This window comes from Passer montanus, unplaced genomic scaffold (genome assembly GCF_014805655.1).
Source record: "Passer montanus isolate IOZ18808 unplaced genomic scaffold, ASM1480565v1 scaffold81, whole genome shotgun sequence".
In the NCBI taxonomy this organism is placed as follows: Eukaryota; Metazoa; Chordata; class Aves; order Passeriformes; family Passeridae; genus Passer; species Passer montanus.
This window is the reverse complement of record NW_024373368.1, coordinates 1,553,491-1,569,635: the sequence shown is the minus strand read 5'-3', so window position 1 is coordinate 1,569,635 and position 16,145 is coordinate 1,553,491. Positions and strand designations below refer to the sequence as shown.

The following is a 16,145-nucleotide window of genomic DNA, read 5'->3' as shown; positions in this document are numbered from 1 at the left end:
CAGCCCTTCAGGATTGTTCCAGCATGGAGAGAGCTTTTGTCACTGAATGGAACTGGCCTGAATTGCTGGATCATAGGAGATCCGAAGCATAAACAAGCTGGCTGTGGATGTAGGAGTGGAATGATGTGGATGTTTAGGGATTTATAAATTCACATCATTTAAGGCAATGAGGGTGTGATCTGCTGTGACCTCCTGTCTAGCACAGGCCATATGATCTCACTAATTAATTGTACTGCCTGGAGTACAGTAACTCTGACTGAATGAGGGCATAACATTTAGGCAAGGTTTTAATTTTTTATGCTTTTTTTTCAGTTAGGGAAAATCTGTCCTGTTTTTAAGTGAAGAATAATAAATTATTCCCCATTTTTAAAATATGTACCAGTCTAAATTTATCTGGGTTTTACCCATTGCATCTTGTTATTCCTGCATCTTGCTCTTTAGACTGAAGATAAAGCCTACAGAGGTTTTGTGGGGAGAACATGTTTGAAATTTCAGAGCCTCCCTATTACTAAATTTTCAAAAGAGATGAGAATGGAACTTCCAATCTTTTGGTATCTACAGTCTATAAAATAGAGGGAGCTTCTACCTCTCCAAAACATCCCTTGTGTAATTCCAAGGCTCTGTATTCACAGAGAATATCTCTGGAGAAAGCAATGAATTTCCTTGCCCTACCTAATCCATCTCAAAACTGCAGAGCACAGGTTGAGGAGTTTAAAATTCCTTTCTGTACAAGATGCAGGTGCTTTGCTGGGATCATCCAGCCAGAAATTCAGTGTACATTTTTGTCCGTGGGGTAGTGGTGACCACAAAGATTGAAGATATGAAGCTTCTGCTCCTTCCAGACATCCTTTGGATCCTCATATTGCCAGAGAGAGTTGTTTGGCACCTCCTCCTGCTTTGGTGTGTCCCTTCTTTCTTGACAGAGAGTTTGGTGGGAAGTCCTGTGTTTGACATTCAGGATGTCCCTGGCCCTGATGTGGGGCTCACCTTTGGAAGAGACAATTCCTGACAGTGTGAAGTGTCACTGCAGCTGAAAAAGGAGCACATGGGCAGTGTCAGTAACGCTGCATTGGCCACAACCCTGCTCCAGCACAGCTGCTGCTGGCAAAACTCCTGCATTTTCCACGACCCTCCTGGACAGGAATAACTTTTTGAGCACTGAGCTAAAAGCCAGCTATTCCAAGCAATCCCTTGCCTTGGCTGTGACAGGTAATTTGCCAGTGCTGATAACAGTCATGGAGCCTGTGATAATATTCTTGATATAGGAGTTTTTACCACTAAGTCTGGGGGTAGGTTTATGCAGCAGTGGTGAAAAAAAACCCAAACAAACCCCAAACATTTTTCTTCTATCCATGCTAGGAGAGCATTGGTGGTAAACTGATGACCTTGTGGATATTTTTCCAGGACGATGGCTCTTAAAACAGATATTTGGGTCTTACCTGAAGCTGAGGGACAGCGAGGAACAGCTCCAATCTACTTTCTGTGAGCAGGGACAGGACCCAGAGAACAGCTGGAGCTGGGTCAGGGGAGGGTTAGCCTGGATTTTGGGAAAAGGTTCTTTCCCCAGAGGGTGCTGGCACTGCCCAGGCTGCCCAGGGAATGGGCACGGCCCCGAGGCTGCCAGAGCTCCAGGAGCTCCAGGGATGGCCAGGCTGGGACTGTTGGGGTGTCTGTGCAGGGCTGGGAGCTGCACTGGGTGATCTTTGGGGTCCCTTCAAGTTTGGGATATTCCATAACCCTCCCACCTCTGTGCTGTGTGTGGCCATGAGCACTGTGAGCACTGGGCTGAGTGCAGGAGAGAGCTGGAGGAAATGAGAGCTTCCCCTTCCTGTCCTGCTGGGACACACCGAGGTGTCATTCCTGCCACTGCTTCTTGCTAAAGGGGGGCTGCAGTGGGGGTGCTCTGCTGGACAACACCCCCCAGCTGTCAAAGAATCCCAGGTTGGGTGGAAAGAGACCTTAAAGCCCACCCAGTGCCACCCCTGCCATGGCAGGGACACCTCCCACTGTCCCAGGCTGCTCCAAGCCCTGCCCAGCCTGGCCTTGGGCACTGCCAGGGATCCAGGGGCAGCCACAGCTTTTCTGTTCAGCCAGGCAGTGATGAGTATTCTTATTCTCAGCCACTCCTTGAACAAAAAAAAATGGCAGAATTCAATTGATAAATCATATTCCTACCTCTAAAAAGATAAATACAACTCCTGTTTTAAATTCAATTCTTATAGTTGCTGCATTCTAGGGAAAAAATAATGCTTTCATTTCCTAATAAGAGATCACAGATTCCAAATTATAGAACCATGTATGTCTAAAAGGAAATCTGAGCCAGCAAGGCCAAAGTGTGCCATTGTCCTTACAATTTATATTTACTTGCTCTACATTTAGAATAATCCTTCTCTTCCCTCAGGTCTAGCACAGACAATTTATCAATTGTACAAAGATGATAAAGGCAGCAATAAATAATAATAGTAATAATAATGCATAACAACTGTGCGAGTGATGAATTATAAAGCAGACAGTGGAAAAGGGAATGAAAGCACAGCACAGAAGCCAGTTTGCAAGGCTGAGTACACAGGCTGAGCTATTTTTCTGGCATTATGACAATGAGGAACATTTATGGGAGTTTGCAAACAGCTTAGAACACAAATCATTTTGTTTCAGGTTATATTTGTAGGGCTTTGTTAAGGGGTTTTTAGTATCCATTAAAATCCAATATTCAGAGGTTTATAGCTCAACTGTTAAGGTCTTATCCCTAAGGATCAATTGTTTTGGGTTGTTTGGGGAATTATTATTACCATTATTATTTATACAATTCGGTTGAACTTATTTAGGCTACTGTGAAGACACAGAACTCAAAAGCTAAAGAGGTCTTGTGGGGGAAAGAAGAGAAAAGATGGATTTTTATAATTTATGTTTTGTTTCAGATACGATTTCTACATCTATTTTATCCTAGAAATCAGTGGAATCTCTTTGTGTGGGCTTCAGTAGCCATGTTGTGCTCAGAGTTGCTGCAGCCTGCACAAGAGAGCAACCCCTGACCAGTGCTGTCAGTGCTGGATTGCTGCTGCTCTGTGTTCATTGCTCTAAGTGAAAATAAAAATAATTTTCAGTTGGAATGATATAATTTTCCAGAGGTCATGCACTTTAGTTGGTGGAAGATGAGATCTATACTGAAAATAGGCATGGTGTGTCTAGGGTCTGATCCAGGTCTTAATGCTTTTTTCTTCTTTTTTATTTCTTCTATTTACTGAGACCAACATTGTCTAAGAAAAATGCCTTATTTTCCTGCACACTTTATAAACACATACAGTGAAAGTAAGCAAATCCTAGGGAATGTACCATTTAATAGCCCAAAGAGATGAGAAGTAGAGGGCTGACAGCAGAAGGGAGTAAGTGACTTGCCTGAGGTGATCCTGATAGCCAGTGACAGAGGTGGATCTCCTGAGTCCTAGCCCCAGGCTATCTTTCCTCCATCATCTTGCTTTTCAACCACAGTGCAGTATTTTTGGTGAGAGGTGAGTCAGATCCAAAGGGTATTGCTGGATCACTCCCAGTTAGGTGGATGTGGAGGGTTAAGGACCTGACACACAGGGAAAAGGGAAAATAACATATCTGATAGTTGTTTCATAAACAAGCACGGGAGCAATGAACTGTGTTCTTGAGAAAAAAACATAAATTCTTAAAATGCACCTATCTTGGAATTAATATAGTGACTGTTCTTATTTAAATCATTTTGTGTTGTACCCAGCTTCCTTTGTGGCAGTATTTCCCAGCTGTTTTTTGTTTAATTCTAAATATTCATGACATTAATTCTATTTAAGTCCTATGCTGTTATCTGAGACAAAATGTCAACATTTTATGACAAACTGCTGTATCCATTGCTTAGAGTGTCCCCGAGGAACCTGTTTGATGTGGCTGACTATCAATCTCTGATGGAAAACCTGATTGACACCAATAAAAGCTTGGTAGTTCTCATTTCCCCATTTAAAATGATCCAAACAGCTCAATAGCCATCCAAGATCTTTAGAGTGTTTTTAGCCTGTGCATAATTCATCATGTCAATTATTGTGCTTTTTTAACTTCCAATTTTGGAATATCAGACCTTCTCCATCAGATCAATAGAGCATCCAGTTGCTCTCTCTTTACCCTTTCCTTTCTTGCTGCAATCACACGGGCCCCAGGTTCCTTTTGGGCCCTGGAGAGGCATCTTTGCATCCTCTTTGCTTCCTGCCACAGCCCTTTTCATGGGTTATTCTTTTTTACTTGGCTCTATGAAGTGTAAGCTCCAGACCATCCAAGATCTGTCATGCATGCAGAGGAAAACAAGTTGTTGCCTCCAACCTCTTGATTCTGTTCTCAAAGTTAGCTCAACCCTCACTTAGCTGGTTGGGTTTTTTCTCGTTGTAATTTCTATTTCTGGCAGCGGTGAAGAAAGGAAGAGACTCTCAGACCCCAGACTGTGAATATAATGCTGACAGTAAGAAAAAACATTTAAGAGGAATCTCTGTGAGATACTGAGGTCAAACTTTGGCCATCTGGCAGTTGGGAAGAGCCATGTGTGAAGGCACGCCAGGCACCTGCTGAAGGCAGAGCTGCAGCAGCAAAGCCTTCAAAGATTTGCTGGCTGCTCTTAGCCATCGCTTGGGTTTCATTTGTAGCTTCTCTTATCGAGCACAATTTCTAAATGAGGATGGTTGCTTCACTTTAAGGACGTACAAATGACTTGCCCTCACCTGTCAAGCATGATCCTTGTATTTTACCAGGCCCATTATGAACGCAATCTTTCTGTCGAAAATTTGCATACCTCCTTTCTTGAAAAGTAATGACAGCAATTTCTTTCCCCGCGCTCACTTTCTGAGTGTCTCATTTAACAGCACCTGGGAAACCGACAGGCGCAGAGATGAGAAGTGAAAGAGAGCAGTTGATTAAATCATCATCAAGTCGGGCCTCAGAAAGTCAATTCTGCTTCCCGTCTGCAATGATATCCTTTTATCTTAAAGTAATGAGCTATGGCACTTTTGCATCCGGTAATGCGATAAGTTCTATTAGCATGTTCCATTTGCTTCACAAGCAAGGGCAAGTCATTTCAGTAAGCTCATATCACTGCAATCAAAGCAATTGGCTTCACAGGCAGAGAAGAAAGAGGAAAGGCTGAGGGTGATTTTTATGGATCACAACACAGTGTAAAAAATAGATTCTTGTATTATTTTAACCCGTAACATGCTTTGCTTCTTGTCAATCAAGGTGTTTTTATTTCATTAGCCTCTAAGTACCTGGAAGACTCAAATTCCAAACAGAACTCATGAGCTAAGACCAGGAGTTCTGGAAAATAAGAATCTTTTCTTATACAGATAACACCCACTAATGCAGTATTAGGCAGTGACTTCATTAACTCCTGATTAGTTTAAATCTTTCCTATCGACTTAGTCCATCAGTACAAATGCACATTTTTATGGTTATTTACTATTATTTATTTTTTTGAACCTTGAAAAAGTACTCGTGAGTTGAGAGGATGCTAAACATGACATTACACACTGCAAATTGCCATCAGTTGAGAGGCTGCTAAAAATAACACGACAGCTGCATGTTGCCTGCAGCCAGCAAGGCAGGTAAGGAGGCAGCAAATGTGCATCCCGAGTCCCAGGGGAGAGCATGGAGGCATTTCCCCTTATGGAGCCCTCAGGAGCTGAGGCAGAGACTTCACCCTTCAGTTAAAACAGAGAATGACTTCCTGAGGTCGGGATTCCTGTGTGTGTGGCTGGCAGTGCCTGCTGCCAGCTGGTCTGGTGGGATTTGGGTGCCTGACTGGTGCTGGGCACTTTCTGAGGGTGCTGAGCTGAGGAATGCATGGCATTGTTAGTTTTCCATCTGGAAAACCATTTAATCCCCCCCTGGCCCTGGTGGGAGCATCATCCTGCTCTGGGGAGGGCTGGATGGGGCTTGGGCAGGTGTGGGCAGTGACACCATGACAGCAGTGACACCTGGGCAGGGACACCATGAGGAAGCTGCTGCATCTGTGGCATCTGGGCCACAGAAGGTGCAGTAACCTCCAGCCCCAGCTCCCTTTCCAAGGAACAAAAGAAAATGAGTTTTTTCCAGGGCTGGTTCCACCTGTCCCTGGGGTGACACGGAGCTGGGGCAGCCTGGCAGGACAGGGGGTGGCAGCTCTGTCCTGTCAGCCCCCAGCAGCTCCTGTGCCACGTCCCCAGCAGTGCCCAGCAGCCTCCCAGAGCCTCCCACTGCCACAGCTCCCAGCCTGCCCCTGCAGGGAAAATCCCTGCAAATCCAGGGGCAACACAGCAGAACCAAACCTCAGAGCAGGTCTTCCTGGAGGGAAATCCCCCCTTGGCTTTACAACAACTTCCCTGTGGTCTACCAGGAATATTTGGGCCTCCCAGCAGGTGCCAAGGATAAATCCATGTCCTAGAGAAATGTAAGGTGGATCATCCTTATCCTGAACAGCAATATAATCCAGAGTTCTCATTTTAATACTCAACATGTCATTCTTTCTAATCAAATCATTGTTTTGCTGATGGTGGAGCTAAAAGGAACTACCAGTTGTGTCATTTTATAATATAAAACAATCATACAAGTCCTGAGAGGGAAGAATTAAAAAGAATTGCAGCTGAAAAACATTCTAAGTTCTGAATATTTTTCTTGTAAGGGGCCCAAGATAACTTCAAATGTCCAAGACTGATACATTTCAGCTGAAGTGGTTTGGATAAAATGGAATTCAGATTAAAGGTCAACATTGCAATCTTTTGTCCAGACTTAGGTAATTTGTGTAAAATGGGACTTTTTGGTGAATAATCCATAATTTTAGCTTTTAAGAAAGCAGACCTTAAACTTCTCAGACCATCTCTGTTTCAGAGCCATTCCTTACAGTGAATCGCAGTGGATAATGGTGAGGAATTGCTAAGCAGACTGTGATGTTAACCAATTTGTGAGATGCTATATATATATAAGATTTCTTGGCAGAGAGCTCCGTGCTGAATGCTACTTGCAGCAAAGTCACAGATAGGAAGGAAAGAAGTGAAATTCTTGCTCTTAGTTTCTTTGTGACTCTGCCGGTCTCCATTTCATCAATTAGAAAATTGCCCATTTATTCTCTGTCTGTGTCTCCTTTCATCTAGGAGATGTTTTTTTCTCCTTTTTTCTTGGAAGCAAAGGTCTAATTGTATAGCTAAAATACCATCTTTGCCCTTTCCAGGGCTGCCAGTTTGTCATTGGTGGAGAGATGGACAAGAATATTGTAAATGTCAGTGTGAACAGGCTGAGGTCTGGGTTTTCCCTCATTTTCTTCAGATTTCTTTTCAGCAGACAGATGAGTAGAATCACTTTGTTCAGAGCTGGCGTTGCAGCAGCTCTGACTCCTTTGGTGGCAATGATAAATGGCTCCAAGATATGAAATAGCTGTTCCAGCAAAGTCCATTGAGCAGAATAGAGAACAATGCCCTCCTCAATGTCATTGTACATGAGATATTCAATGATTGCCACTTTTTGCACAAGAATGTGTTCAATCAGCAAAGTACAGAGAAATCCATGGTGTTGCTTCAGCCTGAATGAGCTGGCGAGGTGGCTCAGACCTTTACTCAGCTTGATTTGGACCAGGCTCTCTCAAGTTATTAAAATGGGCTCAAATTAGAGCTGTCACCACATAGGGTGTCTGATTTTTGAAACGTGGCTTCGGGATCAGGCTCATTCCACAGGTGCTGTGGGAAATTTGCTGTGCATTTTAACTTTCTCCACCTGGGGCAGAGGGCTGGGGAGGTGCAGCTAATCTTTAACCTGATCTTCAGTTTCCCTTTTCTTCTAAAAAACACAGCCGCAATTATGCCTCAGCTGGGAATTGGAAAGTTCTTTTCCCACCTCCCACGGCAGGTCTGTGTGTGCAGACCCCATATTGCAGGGAATGCATCTGCTGCAGCCCAGGCTGACTGCAGGGCTTCAGCAGGTTCAGTCTGGGGCAGAAGGAAGAGCTTTCTGGTTTGTTGGTACAGAGAGTTTTTGCCTTGGTACATCTTCTTCCTCATCTGGGCTTGACTTTAGGGATAATTATTTGAATTTTGACTGAATCACACATATGAAGATGCAAGGTTTTGGGTCATTAACTCTGATTAGCATTTCTGGAGCAGGGAGTTGCAGAAATACCTTTGCAAAAGGAAGGTGGAACTCTTGGCATGTGTGTGTGTGTCAGGTGATGTGATGGCTGGTGGATTTGGTTATTTAAGGGATTGGAACAGTTTCAGTGATAACTATGGCCACTTTGTGAAAATCACAGTCGGTCTGGTCTCATTATTACCCCAAATATATAGAAATCAGGAGCACCCTTAGTATTTTCATGTGTCCTGTAAGATTTTTATCAATGAAGATCATTTTGAGTGAGCTTTACTTGCTTTGAATTTTGTTGGTAGTGCCATAGGTCCTTTGAGAAAACCACTGAGTCCCTTCTGGCCAGTACAAGACTTTGAGAAGTACAAAATAGCCATTTTCAGACTCTGCCTACTGAGGAACCTGTCAGGCTGTGATCTGAGAAACTCTCACAGCATTTGGGACCGTTTGCAAAAGGAAGGTGGAACTCTTGGCATGTGTGTGTGTGTCAGGTGATGTGATGGCTGGTGGATTTGGTTATTTAAGGGATTGGAACAGTTTCAGTGATAACTATGGCCACTTTGTGAAAATCACAGTCGGTCTGGTCTCATTATTACCCCAAATATATAGAAATCAGGAGCACCCTTAGTATTTTCATGTGTCCTGTAAGATTTTTATCAATGAAGATCATTTTGAGTGAGCTTTACTTGCTTTGAATTTTGTTGGTAGTGCCATAGGTCCTTTGAGAAAACCACTGAGTCCCTTCTGGCCAGTACAAGACTTTGAGAAGCACAAAATAGCCATTTTTCAGACTCTTCCCACTGAGGAGCCTGTCAGGCTGTGATCTGAGAAGCTCTCACAGCATTTGGGACCATGTGCATGTGAAAATTTGGCTGTCCAGGGGGCTGTGGGTGCTCAGCAGCTCTGCCCATCTGGGCTTCACTTCTTTGCCCAGAATGAGCTGAGGGCTGGCCAGGGGGTGGTGTAGGGCAAATTAGGCAATTTGGCTCTGGGCTCATCTCAAGCCTGGCCTGCGGGGGCTGTAATCAGTCACAACTTGTGTTCAGAGTGGAGACAGTAAGTGCCTTGAGCCTGAGAATCAGAGCAAGAAGGCTCTGTTTGTTCAGGTGTGAAATGTGTCTGCAGCCTCCTTGTCCTGATTTGTCACATTATCACCCTCAGCTTCCAGTGAAGCTAGTGGCAGTTATCCAAAAATCAGGTCATGCTATCTCTGAATGATATTTTGGATTCCCAGTTATTTGCAGAATATTCCAAGGCAGCCTGTGCACAGAGCCATGGTTTCCTGAAAAACAGGGGAGAGCACTGAAAAATGAGCTTTTTGTAATAGACATGGAATACTGAAACACAGCCCAAAGCAGAGGGCCAGTGCAAAGTATTTCCATCGCTTCAATTCCAAAACAGTCTGGCGCTCTGAGAACCACAAAGCACTTAAATCATTTTACTTCTTCCTGTGGCCCTGGGAGGTAGGGAAATGCTGGAGGAATTGAGGAATTGAGCGAGCAGTGCAGACTCGAGCCTTCAAATTGACCAGTAATTCTGAATAATCAACTTCACGGTTGTCAGCTTCGGTTCCCAAAATGCCTTCTCCAGCCGTGGGTAGCAGTGAGCCTGCAGGAGATGGAAACACCTTGTGCTTCTGCACCTCTGGGGAGAACTTGCACCCAGGAATGTAAATGAGCCCATCAGAGCACGGGGGATGTGTGTGAGCAGTGCCTGGGCTGACCCTCAGCCATGGGGACAATGTGCACTTGCTCCAATTCTGTTTCCAGCCTGAGCAGCAAACATCTTTCCTCTCCTTTTGTGGCATTACCCCTGCACACAAACTGTCTGGTGGGGGGGCGTGCAGGACGTGCCAGTGCAGAGTGTGTCCTGCACACGCACACACACACAGACACACACACAGACACACAGACACAGAGAGACACACACACACACAGACACACACACAGACACACACAGACACACACACAGACACACACACACAGACACACACACACAGACACACACAGACACACAGACACACACAGACACACACAGACACACACACACACACAGACACAGACACACACACACACACACACACGCACACACACACAGACACACACACACAGACACACACACACAGACACACAGACACACACACACACACAGACACACACACACACACGCACACACACACGCACACACACACACACACACAGACAGACACACACACACATACACACACACACGCAGAGGTGCTGCACAGATACCCAGCCCCAGAGCAGTGCTTAGAGCCCTCTCATCCTCTCCCTCCTTTTTGCCTTCCCTCCAGCTGCTCCCCAGAGCGCTGCCATTGGCCCAGGACAGCAGTGCTGGACAGTGGGTTCTGCCCTGGTGCCCAGCCCCTCTGAGAGAGGCCAGGAGCTGCCCCAGAGCCAGGCTGGCCCAACGCAGGGAGCTGTTTGCTGAGTGCATTTATTGCCTTTGCATAATTTATGAACTGGAGGGCTTTGACCATCATCTGTCTCTGCCAGAGGCTGGCACGGAGGGCTCTGGAGGCTGGAGCTGTAAATTGGATGGTGCACTCCAGCAAAGTCCCGGGGTCAGTGTGGGAATTCAAGAGCAGGGATGGCAGTGTTTGCTCCCAGTGCCATGTGCAGCAGAGGCAGTGTTGGCAGCCACCCCGGCTGGCCCAGGCACAGAGCTGTCACTCACGGGCACGCTGCAGGGACAGCAGCAGTTTTAATGGGCTTGGCACCCGCTCTCTCCCATCATGGGCACCAGTAGGGTCGGTCCTGCGCCATATGCTTAGCTCTGGAGACAAGGTGCTGCTGGGTACAGCAGTAATTATATGATGTGGAATTAAGCGGACCTTGAAATTAGAACTGGACTGTGGGAGAGCAGGAGGTGTGGAGTTTAACACTTTGGTGGAAATGGCCTCCCCCTGCCACTGCTCTGCAGATTCACTGGGGTGTGGGGAGCTGTTCTGTTGGCAAATTCAGATGTCAGTGCTGGCAAGTTCTCTTCTCCCCAGGTACCTCCATGCTGAAGGGAACACAAAAAACCTGAGCTTCTCCAAGCTTATGAGTCAGTAAAGACTACAGCAGAGATTCTTTAATTTAGACCAAAACTGGGCTAAGGAGAGGCTGCAGAGTGCTCTGGGCACAGCTGGGTCACAGGATGCTGCTCATGTGTCTGGCACCAGGAGTGGGTGGCACCTTGAAACCCTCTGAACCCTGCTGCTCAAAGGGAACTGCCTTTGCCTGCTTAGATATCCCTTTTGCCCCCTTTATTTTCACTTTTGCATTCAGTCTGACCAAGACTTGGAGTTTGCCTGGAGGGTGGGCAGAGACACAAACAAATGGAGCAATTGCCCCTTTGCTCCCTGGTTTGAAACACATAGGAGGTGTGATAAATAATCCTGGGGAGCCCATGGTGAGGGAGATCCTGGCTCTGACCGTGCAGGGGGAGAGGGTGACAGAGCCCCAAAGCTGAATTTTTCCAATAGCTGTGAAGCAGAAATAGTAAATGGAAAATCTTTGTGACATTCATGCCTGTGACATGCTCTGTGATTCTTGGGGATGTCCTGTGCAGGGCCAGGAGTTGGACTGGATGATCCTGGTGGGTTCCTTCCAGCTCAGGAGGTTCTCTGATTCTGTGTCCAGATTTTCATGGATTAAAATCCATGCACTGGTTTGCTTTTTTGTAAATGCAGGGCCTTGATCATCTTCATACCAAAATCTCATACAGGCAGTCCTGATGAAGTCAAAATTCATTGTATTTATGGGGTAAGGTAGGAGTACTTTATATCAGCGCCCTGCTGTTCCAGAAATGCTTTCCTTTTGTCAGTTAAGTGGACTCTTCATTAATTAGAACATTGTGTGAGGTTTTCAAAATTAAAGCTAAAATTGCCCCGTCTTCATGTGTCTTCTCATTTGTTTGTTACCAGAGTAAATACTCTGGTATTAAATAGGTGCAACTAGTGCTATATAAATCATGTCAGGTATTAAATAAATTTCACTTCCTTTTCTATTTGAAATCAGCTGCAAGGAGATTGTAATTTTATCTAATCTTTCCTTCATTTAAAATTAGTTTTAAAATACCTAGATATAGTTCTTAGCTCTAATTTGTTAGTACATAGCTCAGTGGTGTAGGGAAGGCACCTTTTCACCCCCTGTACTGATGAAGACAAGGGAAAAGCCAGTGAAACAGAAAAGTTATAATTAAACAACAGACAGAAGATGAGTTGATTTGTGCAAGTCAAGTATGTGTATTTGTGGGAGTATTTGGCTGTCTGTTCACATCCCACTGTATAGTTAACCTTTGGAATTCACAAAATATAACTAATTCTAAAGCAATTTGGTTGACTTATAAAAATACTCAAAGATGATATAAACCCATAAAGATACAAATACATAAAGATATAAGTACACAAAGAGCTTGACTGAGTGCTGCAAGAACCTGACAGTCAGCTGGTCCTTGGGTAGGAAAGCCTGGGTCTCCTGTTTGGTGATGTTTTCCTTGCAAATGTTTGCCATGAGATCTGCATAGCTCAGTCTTGAGTGATACAGAACCTACAGCTGTAGAAAGAAAGAAAACAAACCCACAGAAGGAGCTGCAGGTACCCAGAATTTGATGGGAGGAATGAAACCTGTGAGTTCCAGGGTTCTCAGAGTCCTGTTTCCAACACAGCTTTTGTACTTCCAGCAAATGCAAACGTGGTTTGGGTTCCGATGCTTGTCTTTCAGAAACACTGAGTGTCTCGTCCTGCTCTATTCCTACAATATTTAAGAACTGAGCAATGGCACTGGGTTAATATCAAGACTCTCTGGAGTTACCACTCAGCATTTTGTAAAATTGTGATGTCTGGGCTACTCCCAGAGAACCTGGGGGAACCAGTGGCTGTGGGATGTTCCAGCTTCCCTCTGATCTCTGGAATCTTCACTTCAGCAGCCATAAGCAAAGGCACAGGGTGACCTTCCCTGTGCTCCTGGAGAACAGCAGCCTTGCAAATGCTGCTCTGTGTGCTGGGCACACCTGAGCATCCCCACGGAGCCCCTGCTGGACTGCAGCCAGCGTGAGGAGCACTGCTCATCCAAAGGAAACACATCAGCCCTCTAAGACTGTTCTTCTTCTTCCCTGACCCAGTTTTGGAGTCTGGACGTGCCCCTGCACCACCAGCTCCTGTGTCCCTGGGCTGAACTGGCAGAGGGCTTTGCAAATGGCTTTTGGTGTGTGCAGGGCAGGTTTTGCAACACTCAAACACAGAAATGTGTCCTCTGCAGCAGCAGTGGAGGAATTTCCTCCCATACAGTAACTGACCTTGTTTCCTAAAGGTGCCAGATGTAATACCCAACATTTGAATGTATCAACCATCTTGTTCACAGAAATATTTTTTATTGCTGTAGCAAGCTTCTCTTACCTGTGCTTTTTCTGTTTTTGTGTTTCAGTGTGACAGCGACAGTGATCAAGAAGAAAAGGTAAGAAAGAAAATGAGTATGAGAGCAAAACTCATTTATTGGATTCCCTTATTCCTGTTAATCTATTACTTATTCAAAGTTTCTTCTTGGTCTAACCTAAAGCATCTCTATACAAAGAAAATTTCTGTCTCTAATTTAATTTTGGAATAGACCTCCAAGGAAAGAGAATTCTAATGAATATTTTGGAGGCCACACAGTTCATCTTTAAGCATATTGATGCCATGGTCTGTGTGGGTTGTTTGTGAGCACCAGTGTCACTTCCAACCCTTTCCATGACTACACTTCCCCTTGGAGGTTGTAGCAGCAGCTGAGTCTGTTGGTAACCCTCACATTTGCACTTCTTAACAGTTATTTAACCACTGTTAGTGCCTGTTGTGCTTCTCTGCAGGCAAGGGCCTGAAAATTCCAACTGAAGTGTTATGGTTGATATATCTATTTTTTAGAAATAACATTTGGAAACTGTACATTAAGTCAAGTAACACAACTTGCTGAGCACTGTCTCCATGATTTTGGGTTTCTAAGTGGGAAAGGGGAAAACATGAATGCTAAAAGAGTCAGTCAGTGGTCTCTGATGCTGCCTATTGTTTAGAAGAGTAATAGTAATTAAGAACTGGTATCCATACTGGTGAATATTTTCATCCATTATTTTATGTTGTGAACAGACTAATCTTCTTTCTTTGGAAAAACTGAAATAATTATCACAGAAAAAAACTGGTCTAATTTTTTTATTTCCAGGTTGGATTTTGTGATTTTTATTTGCATGTTGAGCCTTAAGGGATGTTTTGATAATGTAACCACTTTTGCCTCCTCTTTCCCTGGATAAATTGGGGGATGGAAGTCAGGGGAGGGCAAAATAATGTCAGAAAATATTGTTCCTATAATAATGTTGAACTGGTTAGAGATTCATGAGTGGTTCTGTTAACCAGTTCCAAGGCAGGCCAAGCAGAGGAGAGATGACCAGGCTGGTGTGCAGCTCACCCAACAGCCAAGTGCAAATATGCTGTAAAATCCAGAGGGAAACAATGAGTACAAAAATCTATTTCCATGAATTTAATCAGTTTTCTACAGGGTTTGTGTAACAGGAAGCCAAGGAAATTTTCAAACCATTCTGTATATAACTTCCAAAGCTTTGCCCTTCAGCTCTTTTCCTAAGTAGAGGATTTTTTCCTCATGTTTCTTAATAATTTGCTAACTATGTTAAAGAACTGCTGTTTACTTTGAAATGCAATGATTTTCCTTGCATAAGGGAACTAATCACTGGAGTTAATCAGTGTGACAACAGAAAAGGGAGGTTTTGTTGGGTTTTTGCACAGAATATTAACCTGCACTTTTCAATATGAATTTTTAATGCATTACCATTACATTCCATCCTGTGAAGTGATTATTCATTTTCAGGATGTTCCTTATGCAGAGGAAGATGATAAACTGAATTTCAGCTTCTATGTTTATGGCACCCAGAACTAAAAGTGTAATTTCCTGTCACTGCAGCATTTATGGAGCTGAACCTTTGCCTGTTTCACTGATTTTTTTCTCTTGCAGCACTCCTGTATAAAAAGGCAGAGGCAGCTTTTGGGGATGGAGGGGAGGTGCTGGTTCAGGATGGTTTCCACAACACAATACAAGAGACAATCAAGACCTCACATAGAATATCCCAGTACTTGTGAGGGCAGGATTTAAAATCCAGATGTGTATTCCATCTCTGTGATCCATATTTTCTTTTTCCCTTAATGAAATGAGATTAAGTGCAGGCTTAAATATCCCTAAAAATCAAGTGCTTTTCAAATGTCAGAACCAGACCCATCTTTGAGCTCTACAGTTCAGGCCCAGCTCTGAGAGATGACTGCTCACCCTGGCATATTTATTCAGGCTGTGCTGGCAGCCCAGGCAAAGATCTAAAGGCCTTGTTCTGCTGTTAATTTGAATTCAGCATATGTAGCCTGTTATAAAATGCGAGACATCATCATTTGAGCAGGTCAAGCATATTCAGATGAAGACAAATGGTGCTTATTTGATTTTCTTAAAATCAGGAAATGAAAAAAGTGCTCTCTGGAGAAATCATGTTCTGCCTGACTTAGATGATAGAGCAAGGCATGTACCCCAGATAAGAACAGGCTGGTGGCTGGGTTTTATCTCTGAAGGACGGTGGGGACTGTCAGCTCGCTGACATGTGCATTATCCATGTCATTTTAAACAAAGTGACCTGCAGGAAAGTGCACTCTGCCGTGACGTGATAATGGGCTGTTGGATGACAGGTAAAGTACACACTATAAAGGAGGCTGTGCGTTATTCCTTTATTTAACTGACAAGTAGAAACTTCTTTTCTTCAGACAGGCAGGATCTTTTAGATCTCTTTCAATAGGGCCCAGAAGATTTTTGAATTCCTGTTTTAAATGAAATAACATTTTTAGGACAAAAAGTTCCTGTGAGCAAACTGCACTGGGAGAAGCGAGGATGGTGGATCCTGTCCAAGGGAGCATTTCATCAGTGGTGCCCAACATCCTCAGTTTTCATTAATAGCCAGGGGAGCTGGGGGTGCTCAGCAGGATTAGAGGTTTGAAGATCCTTTACCCAAATGCC

The 16,145-nt window shown here is 44.3% G+C and overlaps 1 protein-coding gene across 1 annotated transcript in view; it reads left to right on the top strand.

Moving 5' to 3' along the window:
• Positions 1-16,145, top strand: part of AUTS2 (activator of transcription and developmental regulator AUTS2) — a 773,887-nt gene that overhangs the window by 523,431 nt on the left and 234,311 nt on the right. The window contains exon 5 of the mRNA XM_039732931.1: positions 13,539-13,568. Coding sequence (XP_039588865.1) covers positions 13,539-13,568 — 30 coding nt within the window. The remainder of the gene's footprint in view (positions 1-13,538; positions 13,569-16,145) is intronic.